The sequence below is a fragment of the Glycine soja genome, chromosome 6 (genome assembly GCF_004193775.1).
Source record: "Glycine soja cultivar W05 chromosome 6, ASM419377v2, whole genome shotgun sequence".
NCBI lineage: Eukaryota > Viridiplantae > Streptophyta > Magnoliopsida > Fabales > Fabaceae > Glycine > Glycine soja.
In genome coordinates this window covers 34,985,312-35,004,463 of record NC_041007.1, presented here as the reverse complement: position 1 = coordinate 35,004,463, position 19,152 = coordinate 34,985,312, and the positions used below count along the sequence as shown (strand labels likewise).

General features: G+C 44.0%; 1 protein-coding gene across 1 annotated transcript; it reads right to left on the bottom strand.

The window, feature by feature from the left end:
* Positions 1 to 13,378: 13,378 nt before the first annotated feature.
* Positions 13,379 to 15,436, bottom strand: LOC114416137. Its single transcript, XM_028381006.1, has one exon. The coding sequence runs from the start codon at positions 15,434 to 15,436 to the stop codon at positions 13,379 to 13,381; it is 2,058 nt and encodes a 685-aa protein (XP_028236807.1).
* Positions 15,437 to 19,152: the final 3,716 nt, after the last annotated feature.

Here is a 19,152-nt window from a genome sequence, read left to right as displayed (position 1 = left end):
TACGTTTTTTTTTAATCTTTTTGTGGCCGACAAGGGTGTTTTCCTTCGCTCCTACGTATCCTCAATTGTGATGATGAAATCAGACCTACATAGTTCTTTAGAACTAAACGTTGGTTAAGTTGTTTTTATCTTTTTTCACAAAATATATTTTAACCGAACAAAATTCGTTTAAGGCGTTGGACCATTAAATGATCTTTTGATTTTTGGAAAGGAGAGAAATGTTAAGGTGTTGAACCATTAACGATTTCTTGGTTTTTTGAAAGGAGAGAAACGTTAAGGCGTTGGACCATTAACGATATCTTGATTTTTGAAAGGAGAGAAATGTTAAGGCGTTGGACCATTAACGATCTCTTGGTGTGGTTGAAAAAAGCGGGGCTTTTGCTCCTACGTATCCTCAATTGTGATGAGGAACTCAGATCTACGTAGTTTTTGAAAAAAATGGTAAAGTTTATGTGTTGGTTTTATGCTTTGAATGGTCCATTTTAACCAATAACAACAAAGAGGACTATTTAAGGCGTTAGACCTTAAAACGATTTCAAGTGATTTTTGCGGACAAAAGCTTGATTTGTGAGTTGATTTTAGCCTTAGTTTCACTTTGGTTATTAGTCAATTCGTTCAAGGAAACTTCCAAAGAAAAAATGTCCAATTGATTTTTTTATTATTTTATTATTATTTTGCCCCTTTTTTTTGGTTTAACCAAGGTTACAACATGAACGATCCGTTAGATTTTGTTTTAACATTGATTAAACTATATTACAACACAAATGATCGGTTGAAATTCATTTTATCATTTATTAGGCGAGATAACGGCTTAAACGATCGGTTAAAGCTCGTTAAAAAATGGAAAAAAGAGGTACGAAAAGTAAACGAAATGAAAGTGAAAGTACACAAAACAAGTATGGACCACTAAGGGTGCATAAAATGAATTGAAAGATTCGATTTCAGGAACTTACCAGTTGAAGACCAAAGAACGACAAAGAACGAATGAAGAACGATGAAGAACGGTGAAGAATCTCCATGACATCGCTTACGGAAATGTCTCGGAAGCGTTAAGGAAGCGCCTCGGCTTGAAAGTACACCCCTTTGTGTTTTTTTATCGATCTCTCTCCGAAACGTTGCGGAACTTTACAGATTACGCAACGAGACTCTTTTTGACTTCCAAAATGTTGCAGAACTTTACGGATTACGCAACAATGCTCTTTTTGACTTCTAGAATGTTGCGGAACTTTACGGATTACGCAACAACGCTCTTTTTGACTTCTGGAATGTTGCGGAACTTTTACGGATTACGTAACAACGCTCTTTTTGAGGGTCCCAAAGGGAACAAACAAGGCTCGAAAGCCGACCGCAAGTGTCCCTGGACGAAATTAGGGTATGACAGTTGCCCCTCTTTACTTATCTTTTATTGGAGATAAAAGGGAAGTAAAGATAAGACACTAATTTCGTTCGAGCTGAACCTCACTATGACTGTGTTTGATTAGTGAGGGGCAAGAAAGTTGCCATCGCACAGGATTTTGGTTGGTAATCAAAGGGAGAGGACCACTTCAAGCCATGGTTTCCTTTCTTTTCTTGTTTGCTGGTGACAGTTCTGTTTTGTTCAAATATTGTCTGGTCCAAAGACCTTTTTGTATATTTCTTTTGTTTTCTTCCGATCTTCGATCGAAAATTTTCCTTTCTTTTTCTTTTTTTGCTTTCTTCCAATATTTGATTGAGAATTTTCTTCTTTTGCTTCCTTCCGATCTTTGATCGGGAACCTTTTTTTTTCTTTTCTCTTCCTTCACTTTTTTTTTTGTTTTCTTCCAAGGGTGATGATGGACATTCTCACCCTGGGTCAAGGTTTATGGTGAGTTGGGATTTTGGCTCAAGGCTTGTAGAACGGCTGGACATGATATCTGTTAGGGCATTGGTTTGGCCAGCAGTTCAGGGATAAAGGAATGTCCTGCATTATTTCCATGACACACATGCAACAATGATGATTTGGAAATTTTATGCAAAACTGGTCATGCGTGCACCCATGTGGATACTCAAGCATCAAGTTTTATGGTCACATGACACTAGGGCTCAGGATTCATTTTTCCTATTTAAGTCAACCCAGTGTTTCCAATACATGCTCTTTTATCAATTCACACATTCATCCGAATCTGTTTCGAGGGCTCGAGAAAAACGCACAGCATCCACCCTTCATCTCTTTTTTTTTGTTTCAAAGCGTGTTGGCTTTTCAGTTAACCAATTTTATTTTTTCTTTTTAGCCATTTTTGTTTTTATGACAAAAGAGTGAAAACAAACATGCACTCTCGACATAGTTGATATTTGCGATCACACATTTTTTGAAAAGTCGTGCGAACGAGGGTACGCAAGACCTACCTACGTCAAATCACAACGTCAAAGTAACCGGAAAAATGCAATGATAAGTCACAATGAAAAACAATGACAAAACAAACTGAGAGCCATAATGTCAGATCACAGTGGAAGCAAACACAATAACTGAAAGCAGCAGCGTTAGATCATAATGGAAACAAACAATAACTGAAAGCAACAATGTTAGGTCACAATGGAAACAAAAACAATAACTGAAAGCAGCAATGTTAGATCACCATGGAAACAAAAACAATAACTCAAAGCAGTAATGTTAGATCATAATGGAATCACAAGTCCGACGACCTTGGTCATGTGGCTCCGCTCCCTCCTAGGCAACCGAGCAGGTTGGTCATATCCTCATCCATATGGGCTTCCTCCGCATCACCGGGGGATCCTGCTGGTCCAGCTCCCTCCTCAGTGGGCCAGTCTCCAGGCCACGTGACCTCAGCCCCAAACTGCTCTGGGGTAGGGCATACAAAAAGAGTGGAGCCCTGCCCCTGTTGGCTGAGGCTGAAGCGGTAGAAGCACTCATGCAACTGCACCTGTCCGCGGTGGTTGGCCGCCTGCTGGCGAACCACATGCCATAGATACTACTCCATGCTCAGTGGTCTAACCGAATCGGGCTGCTGAGGTGGTGACATGTCCGCAGCCTGTTGTGCGTCCCCCTGCGTCTACCTAGGGGTGCAATATTTCTTGATGAAAGCTCGGGTGATCGATGGCTGGATTACCTTGTTGGGGGTGACAGGTACTCCGTAGAACTGGCAGAGTGGGCGCCGTCCCTGCAAACAAATAAATGGTGTCAGCAATTATCTAGGCCACGTGAACGGTCATTCGTGTCAGGATGGAATACACCAGCTGGCACTTAGACAGAGGGAGGTCAGAGTTATGGTCGCTGGGCAGGATGTTGCTGAGTAACAATGTCATCCATATTTGGGTCAGAGTAGTTATGCTGGTGCGCATGATCTGCACCCGCCTCCCCGTAGCGGTCCGGCAAAGTCCTGCCCCGACATGCACAACAGCTAGGCGATGGCCTCCTGGTCAAAGGCAGAGGCCTGGTCCCTTCTCTGGCTGAACTAGCACTACTGGTCCTCCTCCAAGATCAGCGGGTGGCCCAAGAATTGGTTGAGGGCATTTGCGTCGAAGGGAATCCACTGACCCCTTACCCATGAACGCATGTCCCGAACTCCCTCCTCCATGGGCCAGGCGTTGGCGTAGAACTCTAGGACTATCTCAGGGTCGAACTTGGCCATGTGAGTCACTAGAGGTGCCCAATGCCTGCAAGCTATCTCCTCCTGGAAGTTTGGGTACTCATCCTCTCTGAGCTGGACGTGCCTTACCTTCTCGAGCGACCATCCCTTGATGGCCTCGAAACGCTGCTGGTGCTCGGCACTCTGGAATCGGTGACTGTCAAACTCTACGGGGGCGATGGAGCCTTCTCCATGGGCGTCCCTCCTGGACATCTTTGTGGAGAGCTTCTTCGGAGCCATCTCCTGCGGAAGACAAAACATTCGGGAAGTCAGCTTACCCAGAATTGCCATCTTATAAGCATGACCAAACAACAGAGGTATACCACTCCTTCCAACATGCAAACGTTAATGTGAATTTGGGCAAACTCCCACACATTCAAAGCATTTTGCTACCTAAATCACATACACGCATTTTCAAAGTATTTTGGCTACCTTTAAGATCACATACATGCATTTCAAAGTATTTCGGCTACCTAAGAATTGCGTATGTGCATATTCAAGCACTTTTGCTACTTAAATCATGCATATCTTGTAAGGCACTTAAATTAATTAAATTAACAAAGTATCTTTGTCGCCCGTGTTAATTCAATCAATATGGTATTTTGGTTACCTATCATGCAATATATACACCTCATGAGGCACTCTTGCTACCTAACAAGCAATATATACACATTTAAAAGAAATAGTTTTGCTACCCACATGATTGACAAAGGCATTTTGTTACCTACATTAATCAAATCAACGAGGCATTTTGTCTACTTATATACATCCAAGTATCTTCAATGAAGGTATTTGATAACTAAATTAATTAAGAAAATTAACAAAAGCATTTTTGCTACCTAAATTAATTGGGGTATTTTTGCTACCCAAGGTATTTGAGGTATTTTTGCTACCTATCCTACCTACAAGTGCATGACGAGCAATATTTTCAAAGTATCTAGGTGTAAAGCAAACATCATGGTACAACCAAAAGTTGATTGTTGGCCTACGAGGTAAACTTCACCTCACAAGCACTCACTCTTGTATTTTCTTTCTTCCAAAAAACAAACGTTGGTTCCTAGGCCTAAAGTGCCATTCTAGTCCTTATGGAAACCGCCTACATGCCCAAAATGGCGAACATTTGCATACCAATTTGCTTCATAGGCTATTCCTCACAAAACTATGCCCAAATGCCATTGAGGCATTTCACCGAGCACTTGATGAGCGCATGTTTAGGCACAAATAGCAAGGGGGTGGGGGCAATGTGGCATGCCTAATATTTTCAGAATACAATTTAGGCCTAAGGTCATTGCCTACAACCCTTCAACTCAACAAAAACAAGCAACAATTCAAGGATAACTTGCTCACATTTTTTACCAAAACATGCAACTTAGAGCACCAAAAAGCATCAATGGAAAGCTAGAGAGACCAAGGATGAGGTACTTACTTGTTGGGGATGAACAACAATGCAAAACGAAGTTGGAAACGCAAAATAATGGTGACCTAGGAGTGAAGGATGGCCAATCTCGTGGGTGATGGCGTTCTTGAGTGATGGGGAGAAGTTTTGGGTGAAGAAACTCACCCTCCCTCCTCTTTTCAAACTAATTCGTGCAGGGGGATGCTCGCCCAGGCGAGCTAACCCTGTGCATTTTTTTTTGCAAAATTCTTTGTGAAGAAATTGCGTGTTCCCTTTGGGTCAGCGCTCGCTTACTTGAAGTCCCTAGGGTAAGTTAGGCATATTCGATCATTACCTTTAGAGACATAACAATAATAATAGTCAGAAACTTAAAGGATACTAGACTGCCTCCCAGTAGTGCTTCTTTATCGTCCGGAGCCGGACGTGGGATGATGATCTACGGACCACGAGCCTAGCGTCTGCTCGTACTCGTCCCCAAGCATCTGAAAGCAGGAAATGACATCACGCAGTAAAACATGGCTACGCTACCACTTACCTTGGTTCATCTCTGTCTTGGATTTGGTGCGGTATTGAACCTCGCTTGAAACAAACTTGTCCCTGTCTTTTGATTCACAAGATACAAATATGCATGTACGTGTGTATGCATGAACAGTACAAATGCAATAACTTTTAACAAAAGCCCATTGTGTTCAATTTTAATCAAGCGCTTGCGGCACCCCCATGGATCAAGCGAAAAGGCTCGGATCATTAAAAGAAAACGCATCTAAGGCAAAAAAGGCACAACGCGAGGGTTGGAAAAATGAATCATCAATCTGATGCTCTTTAAATGATTGCGACTAAAGCTTACAAAGAAACAGGAATCCCTGGGGGAAACCATAGAATACAAACATGCAGTGATTCTCTTAATTGCCCTAAGCCTCAAGCGTAGTATCGCTTGACGATGTCGGCGTTCACGAGTGAATGTAGTTCCTCGTCATCCATGTTGGTGAGCACAAGGGCCCCTCCGGAGAAAGCTTTCTTTACGACGAAGGGCCCTTCATAGTTTGGGGCCCACTTTCCCCTATTGTCTCTTAAGGCATGAGAGACTTTCTTCAGCACCAGGTCCCCTTCACTGAACTTGCGTGGGTGTACCTTCTTGTCGAAAGTGTTCTTCACCCGCCTCTGGTACAAACGCCCATGGCTCATAGCGGCTAGACGCTTGCCTTCTATGAGATTGAGCTGATCAAAATGCGCTTGGGCCCACTCCGATTCCTTTAATCTGGACTCCGCCAAGATTCTTAATGACAAGATTTCCACCTCAAATGGTAGCATGGCCTCCATTCCGTACACAAAAAAAAATGGCGTTGCCCCGGTCGAGGTGCACACCGAGGTTCGGTAACCATGCAGCGTGAAAGGGAGCATCTCGTGCCAGTCCTTGTATGACATGGTCATTTTCTGAATAATCTTCTTGATATTCTTGTTGGTTGCCTCCACTGCTCCATTCATCTTGGATCTGTAGGGTGTGAAATTGTGGTGTTAGATCTTAAATTCCTCGCACATCTCCCCCATCATTTTATTATTCAAATTGGTGCCATTGTCTGTGATAATCTTCCTTGGCAACCCATATCGACAGATTATCTCCCTCTTGATGAACCTGACCACCACACTCCTCGTGATGCTAGCGTACGAGGCAGTTTGGACCCACTTGGTGAAGTAATCGATTGCAACCAAGATGAAACAATGTCCATTCGTAGCTTTGGGCCATGGCACGACCAATACATCTATCCCCCACATGGAAAAGGGCCACGGCACGACCAATACATTCAATGGCAGGGGTGGAGCGTTGACATTGTCTGTGAACGTTTGGCATTTGTGACACTTCCTTACATGGAGGCAACAGTCGCTCTCCATGGTGAGCCAATAATAGCCCGCCCTCAGGATCTTCCTAGCCATGGAGTGCCCGTTAGCATGCGTACTAAAGGAGCCATCGTGGTTTCCTAGCATTCACGCATCGAAGCAAAACCATGTCATGGTTTCTCTTGTATAGTATGTTTCCGCTTAAGAAGAAACCAGCCGCCAATCTCCTTAATGTTCTCTTGTCGTTGTCGGAAGCCTCCGGTGGGTATTCCTTGCTTTCAACGTATCACTTGATGTCGAAATACCAAGGCTTGCCGTCCCACTCCTTTTTTACCAAACAACAATGTGCAGGCCTGCCACGACACCTGAACTCAATGTATGACAGGTCTCCATGTGGCGTCAGCTGGAACATGGACGCCAAAGTGACAAGCGCGTCGACCATTTGATTTTCCTCACGGGGAACGTGGTGGAAAGAGATCTCATCAAATAACTCAGCCAGCTCCTTGATATAGGTCTGGTAGGGTATCAATTTTGGATCCCTAGTTTCCCACTCTCTTCTCAGCTGGTGAATCACCAACGCCGAGTCTCCGTACACCTTGAGTAGCTTGAAGTTGAAGTCAATTGCTGCCTAGACACCTAGGGCGCATGCTTCATATTTAGCCATGTTGTTGGTGCAGTCGAAACCAAGTATGGCCGTGAAAGGTATGTATTGATTATCCGGAGAGACCAATGCTGCACCGATGCCATGGCCTAAAGTGTTAGACGCTCCATCAAACCACATGATCCACTTGTCCCTGTCCTTGTCTAGCTTCTCTTCAAATAAGGCCATGATGTTCGCATCTGGGAACTCGGGATGCATGGGTTGATAATCATTGATAGGCTGCTGAGCCAGATAATCTGCCAAGGCACTTCCCTTTATCACCTTTTGGGTGACGTAGATTTTGGACATGTGGCCTCAAAAATCTTAAGAAGGGGTGAATTAATTTCTCACTAACAAACTTTCAACTCCCTTCTAAAAGTGATAGGCTCAGAATGCAGAAGAAGCAACAATCAATTTAATAATATTCTTTAAACATGAAAGACAAAATTGATTGCAACAAAATAAATGAGATAAGGGAAGAGAGAATGCAAACACAGTTTTATACTGGTTCGGCAAATTCCGTGCCTACGTCCAGTACTCAAGCAACCCACTTGAGATTTTTTACTCCCTTTGTAAAAATCCGTTTACAAAGTCTGAACCACACATGGACATCCCATCCCCTGTGTTTAGCATTCCTTACAACTTAAAAGACCCTCGGTCCCTTAATCAATCTCATTGAATGAGAAGAAAGAAAGAACAATTCTCTCTTGAAGAGAAGGATATTACAATTGAAGTCCATGGATGAACTCTTAATGGATTTGCAAGTGTTTGCCCAAGAGTTTTGTTTGAGAGAGCATTTAGCAATGAAGTTATCTTGGAATCTCTCTCATTTTCTTTTGAGAGGATAAGACATTTTGGACCAGCAAAACTCTCTCATGAAAATTCATGCCCAAGTCACCTATTTATAGGCCTTTGATGACCATTCACAAATCCAATGAAAAGATGTGATTGTTGGCAGATTTTCTGAAAACTCTCCACTGGTAATCGATTACAATGCCTGTGTAATCGATTACACAGTTATAATTTGAAGGGTCATGACTTTTGAATTTAAATTTTAGGAGTTTCGTTGCTAGTAATCGATTATAGACATATGGTAATCAATTACATGTTGAAAATTCAAATTCAAAACCATTTTCAACAGCTATTTCTCAACCCTGTCTTCTAGTAATCGATTACACTGCCTGGTAATCGATTACCAGAGCCTTGCATGTCTTGAAAGCTCTTTGTTTTAAGGCAAGGCTTGATCTCAAGTTAATCTTGAAGCAAGGCTTTGTTTGTTGAAGCAATCTTGTGTTAATCTTGAAGCCATGCTTATCCTTTGAAGCAACTTTGTTTGATTCTTCTTTTGGCATCATCAAAATTCATGTATTCATACATTTACATTCTCTCCCTTTTTGATGATGATAATCAAGTGATTTCTTTTCGACATCATCAAGATATGCATGATTCACAATTTCACATTCTCCCCCTTTGTCAAGCAAATTCTTTTTGACATCATCAAAACCTGCATGATTTACATTCTCCCCCTTTTTGATGATGACAACCATTATCCAAGGCTTGATCTTCTTGACATCATCAAAATCTTCATGATTTACATTCTCCCCCTTTTTGATGATGACAACCACTTGTAGGTTAGGAGCAACAACAACAAAAATATCTATTTGCATATAGTTTACTCCCCCTTGGTTTTGCAATGATTGCTTATATGAGACAATTGAAGATTTCATATTTTTCATATATAAAAAGTTCTCATAAAGAATAGATAATTTTTCCTTACTATTTTATCTTTTATCTTTCTCTCCCCCTTTGTCAACATCAAAAACAAATCATGAATAGGGAGAAGAAAAATGTTGCCACTTGTTGCAATGTATAAGAATCAAGTGATACCAAAAGGCATTAAAACAATCATTCAATATTAATCAAGAAAAAACAAGTACAATAACACATCAATAAAAAACACAATCAAACACAAGTAATCAACAAAACACAATCAAAAACAATTATCAAAGATAATCAAAACTCAATCAAAAACAATCATCAAACACAATTAATCAAATATAAAATATAATCAATCAATCAAACTAACAAACATTGAATATCAATCAACCAAAAACAAACACATCAATCAAAAAACACAATCAATCAAATTCAATCACAATCATCAAGGACAATCTAAACTCAAGTAGAAAACAAGCATAAAAAGTAATCAAACAAAGACAAGTGACCTGTTGGCATCATTTGATATCACTTGTTGGGCTTGTTGATCAAGTGGCCTTTGTTGTCTCCATAAATCACATATTCATTTTTCTTGAGATCCACTTTTCTTGGGGAGAAATGTGGCCTTTGTTTGTTGTCTTCATAAATCACATATCCACTTATCTTGGGGAGAAATATGAATAAACTTTGATGCATGCCATGTGTTTGGAGAAATAGCTATCAATGTATCGACTTTGCTCTTCTCTGTTTTCATAGTCTTTCATCATGATACCCATACTTATGATTTTATTCTCTGAATCACTTGAAGAATTTATGACATTATCTTCCCAAGTGATGTATCCTTTCTTTTCTTTCTTCTCTTTGAAATTCCTCTTGTCAAATTTTTCATTCTTCTTTTGAAAACAGGGCAATTGAATCTCATGTGCCCATATTGATCGCATTCATCATTTTGGGGCTAAGGAGGAATCTTCTTCTTTCTTCTTTCATCATCATCTTCTTTCTTCTCTAGTTTTTTTTATGTAGTTGCATTTCTCTCTACCATTGTAGGAATAAAGGGATCAAATTCAATGGCTTCCCATATCTTTAAATCTATGGCTTCTTTAAAGATCTACATTTGGGTTTTCCAATAATGATAACCTTCACCATTGAACATAAGAGGCCTATTAATAGATTTTTCCTCAGGAAATGGAAAGTTGGATGAGGCCATATCTATTCTTGAAGTTTTTAAACTTTAGACAAGAACCCTGCTCTGAGACCACTTGTTGGACATGTGGCCTCAAAAATCTTAAGAAGGGGTGAATTAATTTCTCACTAACAAACTTTCAACTCCCTTCTAAAAGTGATAGGCTCAGAATGCAGAAGAAGCAACAATCAATTTAATAATATTCTTTAAACATGAAAGACAAAATTGATTGCAACAAAATAAATGAGATAAGGGAAGAGAGAATGCAAACACAGTTTTATACTGGTTCGGCAAATTCCGTGCCTACGTCCAGTACTCAAGCAACCCACTTGAGATTTTTTACTCCCTTTGTAAAAATCCGTTTACAAAGTCTGAACCACACATGGACATCCCATCCCCTGTGTTTAGCATTCCTTACAACTTAAAAGACCCTCGGTCCCTTAATCAATCTCATTGAATGAGAAGAAAGAAAGAACAATTCTCTCTTGAAGAGAAGGATATTACAATTGAAGTCCATGGATGAACTCTTAATGGATTTGCAAGTGTTTGCCCAAGAGTTTTGTTTGAGAGAGCATTTAGCAATGAAGTTATCTTGGAATCTCTCTCATTTTCTTTTGAGAGGATAAGACATTTTGGACCAGCAAAACTCTCTCATGAAAATTCATGCCTAAGTCACCTATTTATAGGCCTTTGATGACCATTCACAAATCCAATGAAAAGATGTGATTGTTGGCAGATTTTCTGAAAACTCTCCACTGGTAATCGATTACAATGCCTGTGTAATCGATTACACAGTTATAATTTGAAGGGTCATGACTTTTGAATTTGAATTTTAGGAGTTTCGTTGCTAGTAATCGATTATAGACATATGGTAATCAATTACATGTTGAAAATTCAAATTCAAAACCATTTTCAACAGCTATTTCTCAACCCTGTCTTCTAGTAATCGATTACACTGCCTGGTAATCGATTACCAGAGCCTTGCATGTCTTGAAAGCACTTTGTTTTAAGGCAAGGCTTGATCTCGAGTTAATCTTGAAGCAAGGCTTTGTTTGTTGAAGCAATCTTATATTAATCTTGAAGCCATGCTTATCCTTTGAAGCAACTTTGTTTGATTCTTCTTTTAGCATCATCAAAATTCATGTATTCATACATTCACATTCTCCCCCTTTTTGATGATGATAATCAAGTGATTTCTTTCCGACATCATCAAGATATGCATGATTCACATTCTCCCCCTTTGTCAAGTAAATTCTTTTTGACGTCATCAAAACCTACATGATTTACAGTAGACTATGACAAACTCGGATAGCAAAACCTGTCATCGAGTAATCTGTCCCATAAGAGCGGGCTTCTCGAAGATGTACTTGACTGAGTCCATCTTTGATACCAGCCAGGTGGTATGAATCAGCATGTATTGTCTTAGACAGTGGGACGCCCATACCAAAGCGCAACATGTCCTTTCCAGCAGGGAGTAGTTCATCTCACAGGCCATGAACTTCTTACTTAGGTAGTAGACGACCTGCTCTCTTTTTCCGGACTCGTCATGCTGCCCCAGCATGCACCCCATCGACTCGTCTAAAACTGTCATGTAAAGGACAAGAGGTCTCCCGGGTATCAGTGACATAAGTATTGGAGGGTTCATTAGGCGCTGTTTGATTTTCCCAACCACTTGTAGGTAAGAGCTTGAAAAGTGGCTCACAGGTAGTTGTGAGCTGTGATATGAATCTAGCAATGTAGTTTAAACGCCCTAGGAAACCTCGGACCTGCTTCTTGGTGTACGGTTCTGGCATCTCGAGGATGACCTTCACCTTTTTGGGGTCCACCTCTATCCCTTTCTGACTTATGATGAAGCCCAGCAGTTTTCTCGACTTTACCCTGAAGGTGCACTTAGCGGGGTTTAACCTCAATTGATACTTCCTGAGCCTCTCAAACAACCTCCGTAAGTTGACAAGGTGTTCCTCCTCAGTTTTGGATTTCACGATCATGTCCTCTACGTAGACTTCGATTTCTCTGTGCATCATGTCATGGAAAAAGCTACCATAGTCTGTTGATAGGTTGCCCCGGTGTTCTTGAGCCTAAAGGACATCACCTTATAGGAGAACGTCCCCCACAGGTTGATGAACATGGTCTTTTCCATATCCTCTAGCGCCATCTTTATTCAATTGTAACCCGAGAACCCGTCCATGAAGGAAAACAAAGCGAAATTGGCTATGTTGTCCACGAGGACATCGATGTGTGGCAGAGGGAAATTGTCTTTGGGATTGGCTTGGTTCAAGTCCCGATAGTCCACACATATTTGTACCTTCCCATCTTTCTTAGGGACTGGCACAATGTTGGCCACCCACTTGGGGTATTGAGCTACCGCCAAGAAACCAACATCGAACTGCTTTTTCACCTCCTCTTTGATCTTCAACGACATTTCGGGTTTCATTCTCGTTAGCTTTTGTTTCACCGGAGAACAAACGGAGTTCCGAGGTAACCTGTGCTGCATAATGTCGTGGCTTAAGCCAGGCATGTCTTGGTATGACCAAACGAAGATGTCTTGGTAGTCCCTCAGTAGGGCCACTAACTCCTCACGGACGGGTGGAGTCATACCCGTGCCTACCTTTACTTCCTTCCTTTCCCCGCTGGCACCCTAGTCTACGAGCTCCATTTCTTCTTAGTGTGGCTTCATCTCTCGGTCTTCCCGAGCAATTATCCTCTCTAGCTCTGGGGGAAGTCCTACATCTTCGTCTTCTTCATCCTCCATCTGACTCGTTTCTTGCTCGAAATCGACGGCCGGGTCCCCGGTATTAGTACCTTCATGGGACTAGTCGTTGGATCTGCATCGTTTAAGCGTAACAAGAAAATAAACATGCAAATGAATGAGAATGGGTGGAGGCGCAAGAACAGATGAAGTAAGATCTTTATATTATAACTTTCAAGAACAAAAGACATAACACCATAACAAAAGGAAACCCTAAAGCCTAGGCCCAACCGTAGGGTTTGAAGCTAAAAAGTTACATTATGCTTGTCGCGTAAACTTCAAGGCATTCCTTCACCCGCCAGTTCCCTAGCTGGAAGCCAAGAGGGCATGGCTGCACCAAATTCGACCTCCTCGGGGAGTCTTCATCACATATTGTGGCGACTTGTCCTTCTCGCCTTAAACTCGCACTCACGAAGCTTCTACTGATGTGGCACGGTGGAACCTCTTTGGCTTGCTGTCCTGACCGTGGGCCTTGGCCTTTGTTCTCCCTTCCCGAGATGTTTTTCCTTACGTCAGCCTGTGTAGGTTTATAGCCTAACCTGAATTTTCCGCGGTTTCCTTTGACACTTACTAGGCTGGCCTTGCCATCATTATCCTTGCCCAAACCCATTTCGGGCTCGTAGTCGTGCCCCAACATCACCCGGGCCACCATCATTGCTGCGCCAGACAGGCGGGGCTTCCTTGGGAGGAATTCTATGGAGGCGTCGCTTACCACCTTAAAGGATTGGAAAGCCGTTTCCAATGACTCCTCCACGGCTTCCACATACGGCGTAGAGGAAGAACAACTTACCAGGACATCTTCCTCGCCTGATACTATGACCAAATGTCCTTCCACTACAAATTTCAGCTTTTGGTGAAGTGTGGAGGGGACGACTCCCACTGAGTGGATCCATGGATGCCCCAACAGACAACTATAGGCCGGGTTGATATCCATCACTTGGAATATAACTCCGCAGGTGTGAGGCCCTATCTGTACTGGGAGGTCGATCTCTCCTCTTACCTCTCGGCGGCTACCGTTGAAGGCCCGGACCACCATGGAACTCGGCATCAGGTTGGAGGCGTTGAACGACAACTTCTCCAACATGCTCTTGGGCATCACATTCAGGCTTGAGCCATTGTCAATGAGTACTTTAGCCATAATATGTTCTATGCATTTGACCGACACATTTAAAGCCCTATTATGCCCTCTCCCATCGGCAAGAATTTCCTCCTTGGCGAAGGTGAGGTAGTTGTTAGCTGTGATGTTATTGGCGATCCCCTCAAAGCCTTCTACGAAGATGCCTTGGGCCATGTGAGCTTCATTCAAAACCTTCACCAACAATGCTCGGTGAGGCTCAGAGCTCATAAGTAGTTCCACAAGAGAGACCCTAGCCGGGGTCTTGTTGAGTTGTTTAATGACCTCGAACTTGCTCTGTTGGAAAATGCGGAGGAACTCGCTGGCCTCCTCGAGCGATACCTCTTTCTTACCGCAGCCCTCTTTTCCCTCGGCGAATCCCCCCATTGGAACATCCTCGTCCGGTGCGGGGATCGCCTTGATGCTTTGTCCTTCGATCACCTTTGCCTTCCCTTTAGCATTCATGGGCTGCGCTGGCAAGTCGGGAGGTGCAAACACGCGACCGCTGCGGTTTATGCCGCTTAAGCCGATGATGTTGGTTACTTTGGCCGATAGTGAGCCGATGTCGGTAGCTTCTTCCATCCTGTCGCCCGGAGGGGCGTACTTCCATGGGACTGCGTGACTGCTTTTGTAAGGGAAAGGAACAAGTCTAACGCCCGATACCTCTGAGGGGTGTCGGAGCCTTTGGGGAGAAGTGTCCCTGGTGAAGTGTATTACCAAGGGTTTATGTTTCTTAGGACTTTCCTTATTTGTTGATTGCATGCATATATGTTGTTCTTCTTCCTCCTCGTTGCTGACCTCAAGCCGGCCTTGGTCTATCATTTGTTGTAATAGATTTCCTACCGCTGAACACATTTCCATGTCATGCGGCACTCCCGGATGCATTAAACAGGAATCCTTTTCATGCCCACATACCTTAATGGCATTAACAGCTGCCCCTCCATGATTGGCGAGCGGGTTTATTTTTATATAGGGCCCATCCTCTTGAAACGTCAACCATCCTGCTTCTATTAAACTTTGGACCTTGTGTTTCAAAGCCCTGCATTGTTCAACTGAGTGGCCTGGGGTTCCCCCATGGTATGTACAATTCGCGTTGGGGTTATACCATTTTGGGAAAGGAGGCTGGTAGATCTTTCCTAGAGTCACCACTACCAGTTGGTTGGCAATGAGAGATGGCAAGAGGTCCTCGTACGCCATTGGGATTGGAGTGAATTTCGGAGCCTTCCTGGGTGGAGGGTTCCTTGCCGTGTCGGAGCCTATGCCAAGGTGGGTATTGCCGGCCGGGCGAGGTTAGGCTGGAGCCAAAGCCTACGGGGGCCCCCCCTATGTTGACGTGGGAGTCCTTGGTTGGGCAGGTGCTGAGTCAGAAGAGCACCCGGCGCGGGCCAAAAAGCTTGGGTGATGTTGTGCATATTGGTGGGTACCGTGGGAGTTTTGTTGTGGCTTGGGCCATGCAGGCGTTGAAGTGACAGCGTGGGCATCTCCCTCCTTCCTCTTTGCCCCAGCTGTTTCGGTCCTCCTACCGCTGGTACTGGCGAGGGAGACGTAATCGAACTTTCCTCTCTTCAAACCCACTTTGATCCTTTCTCCGGCGAATACCAAGTCCTCTTCAAACCCACTATCATTGTAATCATTTCCCTCTCGACCATGGGAGGGGCCACTTGTGCCGCTAGATCTCTCCAATGCTGAGCATATTCCTTAAAAGACTTGTGTTCTCGCTTGCTCATGTTCTACAGCTGGGTTCGGTCGGGAGCCATGTCGGTGTTTTACTGATACTGCCTAAGGAAGGCAGTAATCAGATCCTTCCAAGTGCGGATGCGGGAAGCTTCTAGGTTAGTGTACCAGATGATCGCTGCCACAACCAAACTATCTTGAAAGAAGTGCATCAATAACTTCTCGTCCCTGGAATATGCACCCATTTTTCGATAGTACATTTTTAAGTGATTTTTAGGACAAGTTGTCCCTTTGTACCTATCAAAATCTGGTACTTTGAACTTCGAGGGGATGATGACGTCCGACACCAGGCACAGGTCGGTCATATCTACGAAAGGATAATCGCCGAACCCCTAATGGCCCTCAATCTCTCTTCGATGAGATCGAGTTTCTCCTTTCCTTCCGCTGTCGGGGGTGGCCCTCCCATGGATAGAAGCATTGGCTGCATTGGGCGGGCTTGAGGCGCTCCCGCGATGTTGGGTTGAGGTAGTGCGTTGGGCGCCGGCCCTTCAGTGAGAAATGGGGAGTAGGAGTTGACGTCCCAATGAGCGCGCTCTCGAGGATCCTCGTGGGCACTATCAGGATGTCGAGGAGGCTGCCCCTCGAGGATGAGGGGAGTAATGTGACCCGTGTCTTCTTGCGTGGTCAGTGGTGTGTAGTTGGGCAGTAAACCGTAGGGGTGAGCACCTCGATTGTACCTTAGATGGGGGTTGTTGGCATGCCCTGGTGTGTTTCTCCCTCGTCCCACAATGTCTGGAATGGGATGGTGCGTCGCAGTCGGGAGAATCGGGTCTGCTTCGGCAGCCGTGCTAGCGGCGGCGGCGTTACTCTCCATTAGTCGTTTCATTCCCAGCATAGCTTCCATCATAGAATCCATTTGTTCTTTCAAAGCCGACATGTCGGCTTTCATCTGTTCTTGTACCTCCTCTAGGTCACCCATAGTCCTAGACTTGGATCTGGTGCGATAGGGATGCCTCGGGGCGCGCTTAGTTATGGTGTCTTCCCTAAAGAGACAAAATGTGAGGAGTATGTAACGAGGAAATTAAACATGAATGCATGCCAGAGATAAAGTGTCGGAGCATTTGTTTCACAACTAGATTTTTGGAGCAAAATCATGGGATAAACTGATTTTATTCGAAAAAGTTTTTACTAGTCAAGATCTGAGTGACAACACGAACTCCCTAATGGTTCCTAATTATATGGGCCATCAAGTCTATCATATGCTGACAATAGCTGAGGAGCCCATGGATTTCTTCGGGGGTAGAGTATGCGTCCGCCATTGCTTTGGCCTTTACTAGTAATCGGAGAAGATCTTGACTCCCGTTCAAAGTAAGAGCAAACCGGTCCATCCACATCATCGCTTCTCGGTGTAATGAGTCAATCACCCTTCCCCTAGCCTCCTTTTCTGTGTACACTTGGGCGTATTCATCCACCACCTTGTGCTCATGGGCGGTGGCCAAATCTAATTCTTGTTTGTACTTGCTGATGATGGCCAACATGTTTGTTTCGGTCTCGCTCAGCCTTTGGGACAAGCTCCTTTTTGACCTCAGGCAAGTCTTCAATTCGTCTTTCAGAATCATGCCTTCTACTTGTGACTGGTCCCTCTCCTCTCTTCGGAGTTTAAGTTCGCTGTTACTGCCCCACAAGGCCCCTCGGAACTTGTTCCGACCGTATTCTTCCTTGCGGGCCCATTTGGTCTCTTGCTCCAAGGCCTTGGCGGTGGCTATGTTGACGTCTCTTAGTTCGGCATTCTCCTTTCGGATCCTAACGGCTGTTGACTTGAACTTTTCCTTGACCGCTTGGGCTTTCTCAAGCTCCATTTTGAGGGCTTGCACCTCTTTGCTTTCTTCCGGGGCTTCAACCTCCTCCTCCTTAGCGGCTTTCAACCTCGGGAGCCAATCTAAACCTTGTGCGTAGGCTTTCAACCACCTATGGTAGCCGCCGACGGCCCCATTGCTACTTCCCCTAAGTTCTTTGTCCTTCTTTTGCACCATTTCCCATGCCTTGCGGACTCCTTGAAGGACCCCCGCTAGGGCTATTGAAACCTCATGCAATAAAATGTGTGAGGCCTTCCTCTGACGGTGCCCCCCTCATGGGGTAGCCAAGTTGTCTTATGGCGAGGACGAGATTATAATTAATGCAACCCCTCATCCCTATGAAGGGAACGTTTGTAAATCCTCCACATGAGAAAAGAATCCCAACTCTTCCTTCCTTCCATCGAGGGAACCAATTGATAGACGCTCCTTCTTTGTTTGCTAAGAGTCGATCCCAATTTGCCTCTCTTTTCTCGATGCACGAGCGGCGACCTTCTAGCGAGCAAACATGCCTCCTTTCTAGGCAGAAAAGGTGTGCGACCAAACATACGTAGAGGGCTAGTGTACAACAAACGATCCTCGCACTGTCCTTCTCACATCTTCGGTCGAATGTGTCATATAGGTCGGCTAAGATAGCGACAACCGAGCTTTCCTTGAGGTCGTGAAAGGCAAGAAAAGCGTCAATCGCTGCCAGGTCCACCAACCCATCCATGTTTGGAAAGAGGACCACTCTGAAGATCAAGAGTGCTAGGACATCAATGAACAGAGCCCATTCGTCTTGACTTGCCAAGGCTCTTGCCTTTGCTTCCAAACATTTCCTTGGTACGCCAACCACTCCATTTTTGACTTGCTTCCCCTGGTCCAATTCCTGTGCCGAGATTTTGACTATTTTAGAAATTCTAGCCAAGGAGGGATAGAACCTTGAGAAAAGATATGGCTTCCTTCCTCCCAGCGGGCATCCCAGGATCTCTTCAAACTCTTCTACCGTGGGTGTTAACTGGAAGTCCCCAAAGGTGAAGCACCTTAAGGGTTGGTCATAATACTGGGTGAGGGAGACAATGGCCTTCATGGAGACCTCTACCATAGTTAGGTCCTAGATCTTACCATAGGCCTTGCGGAAGGCTTGCAGCTGGAGTTGACCCATCAACTGTCCTAACTTTTTCAGACTGGTGACTCCCAGGTTCTTGATCTTGACTTGATAGAACTTCTTTTTAACCAAAGGCGCCGGATTTGATCCCATGTTTTACTAAAGTGAGTAAAACCTGTGCGAATCAAAACTCCGACATCTACCATGGGTGAAATGGATGAATGCATGAAGAAATGTTTATGGCACAAATGCATTTTACAGACACGAGAGTCCGGAAGATCACCTCTTCTTAATTACAA

Coding starts and splice junctions, on each gene's coding strand:
- LOC114416137 (XM_028381006.1), bottom strand. CDS start 15,436: ATGGCGTACGAGGACCTCTTGCCATCTCTCATTGCCAACCAACTGGTA.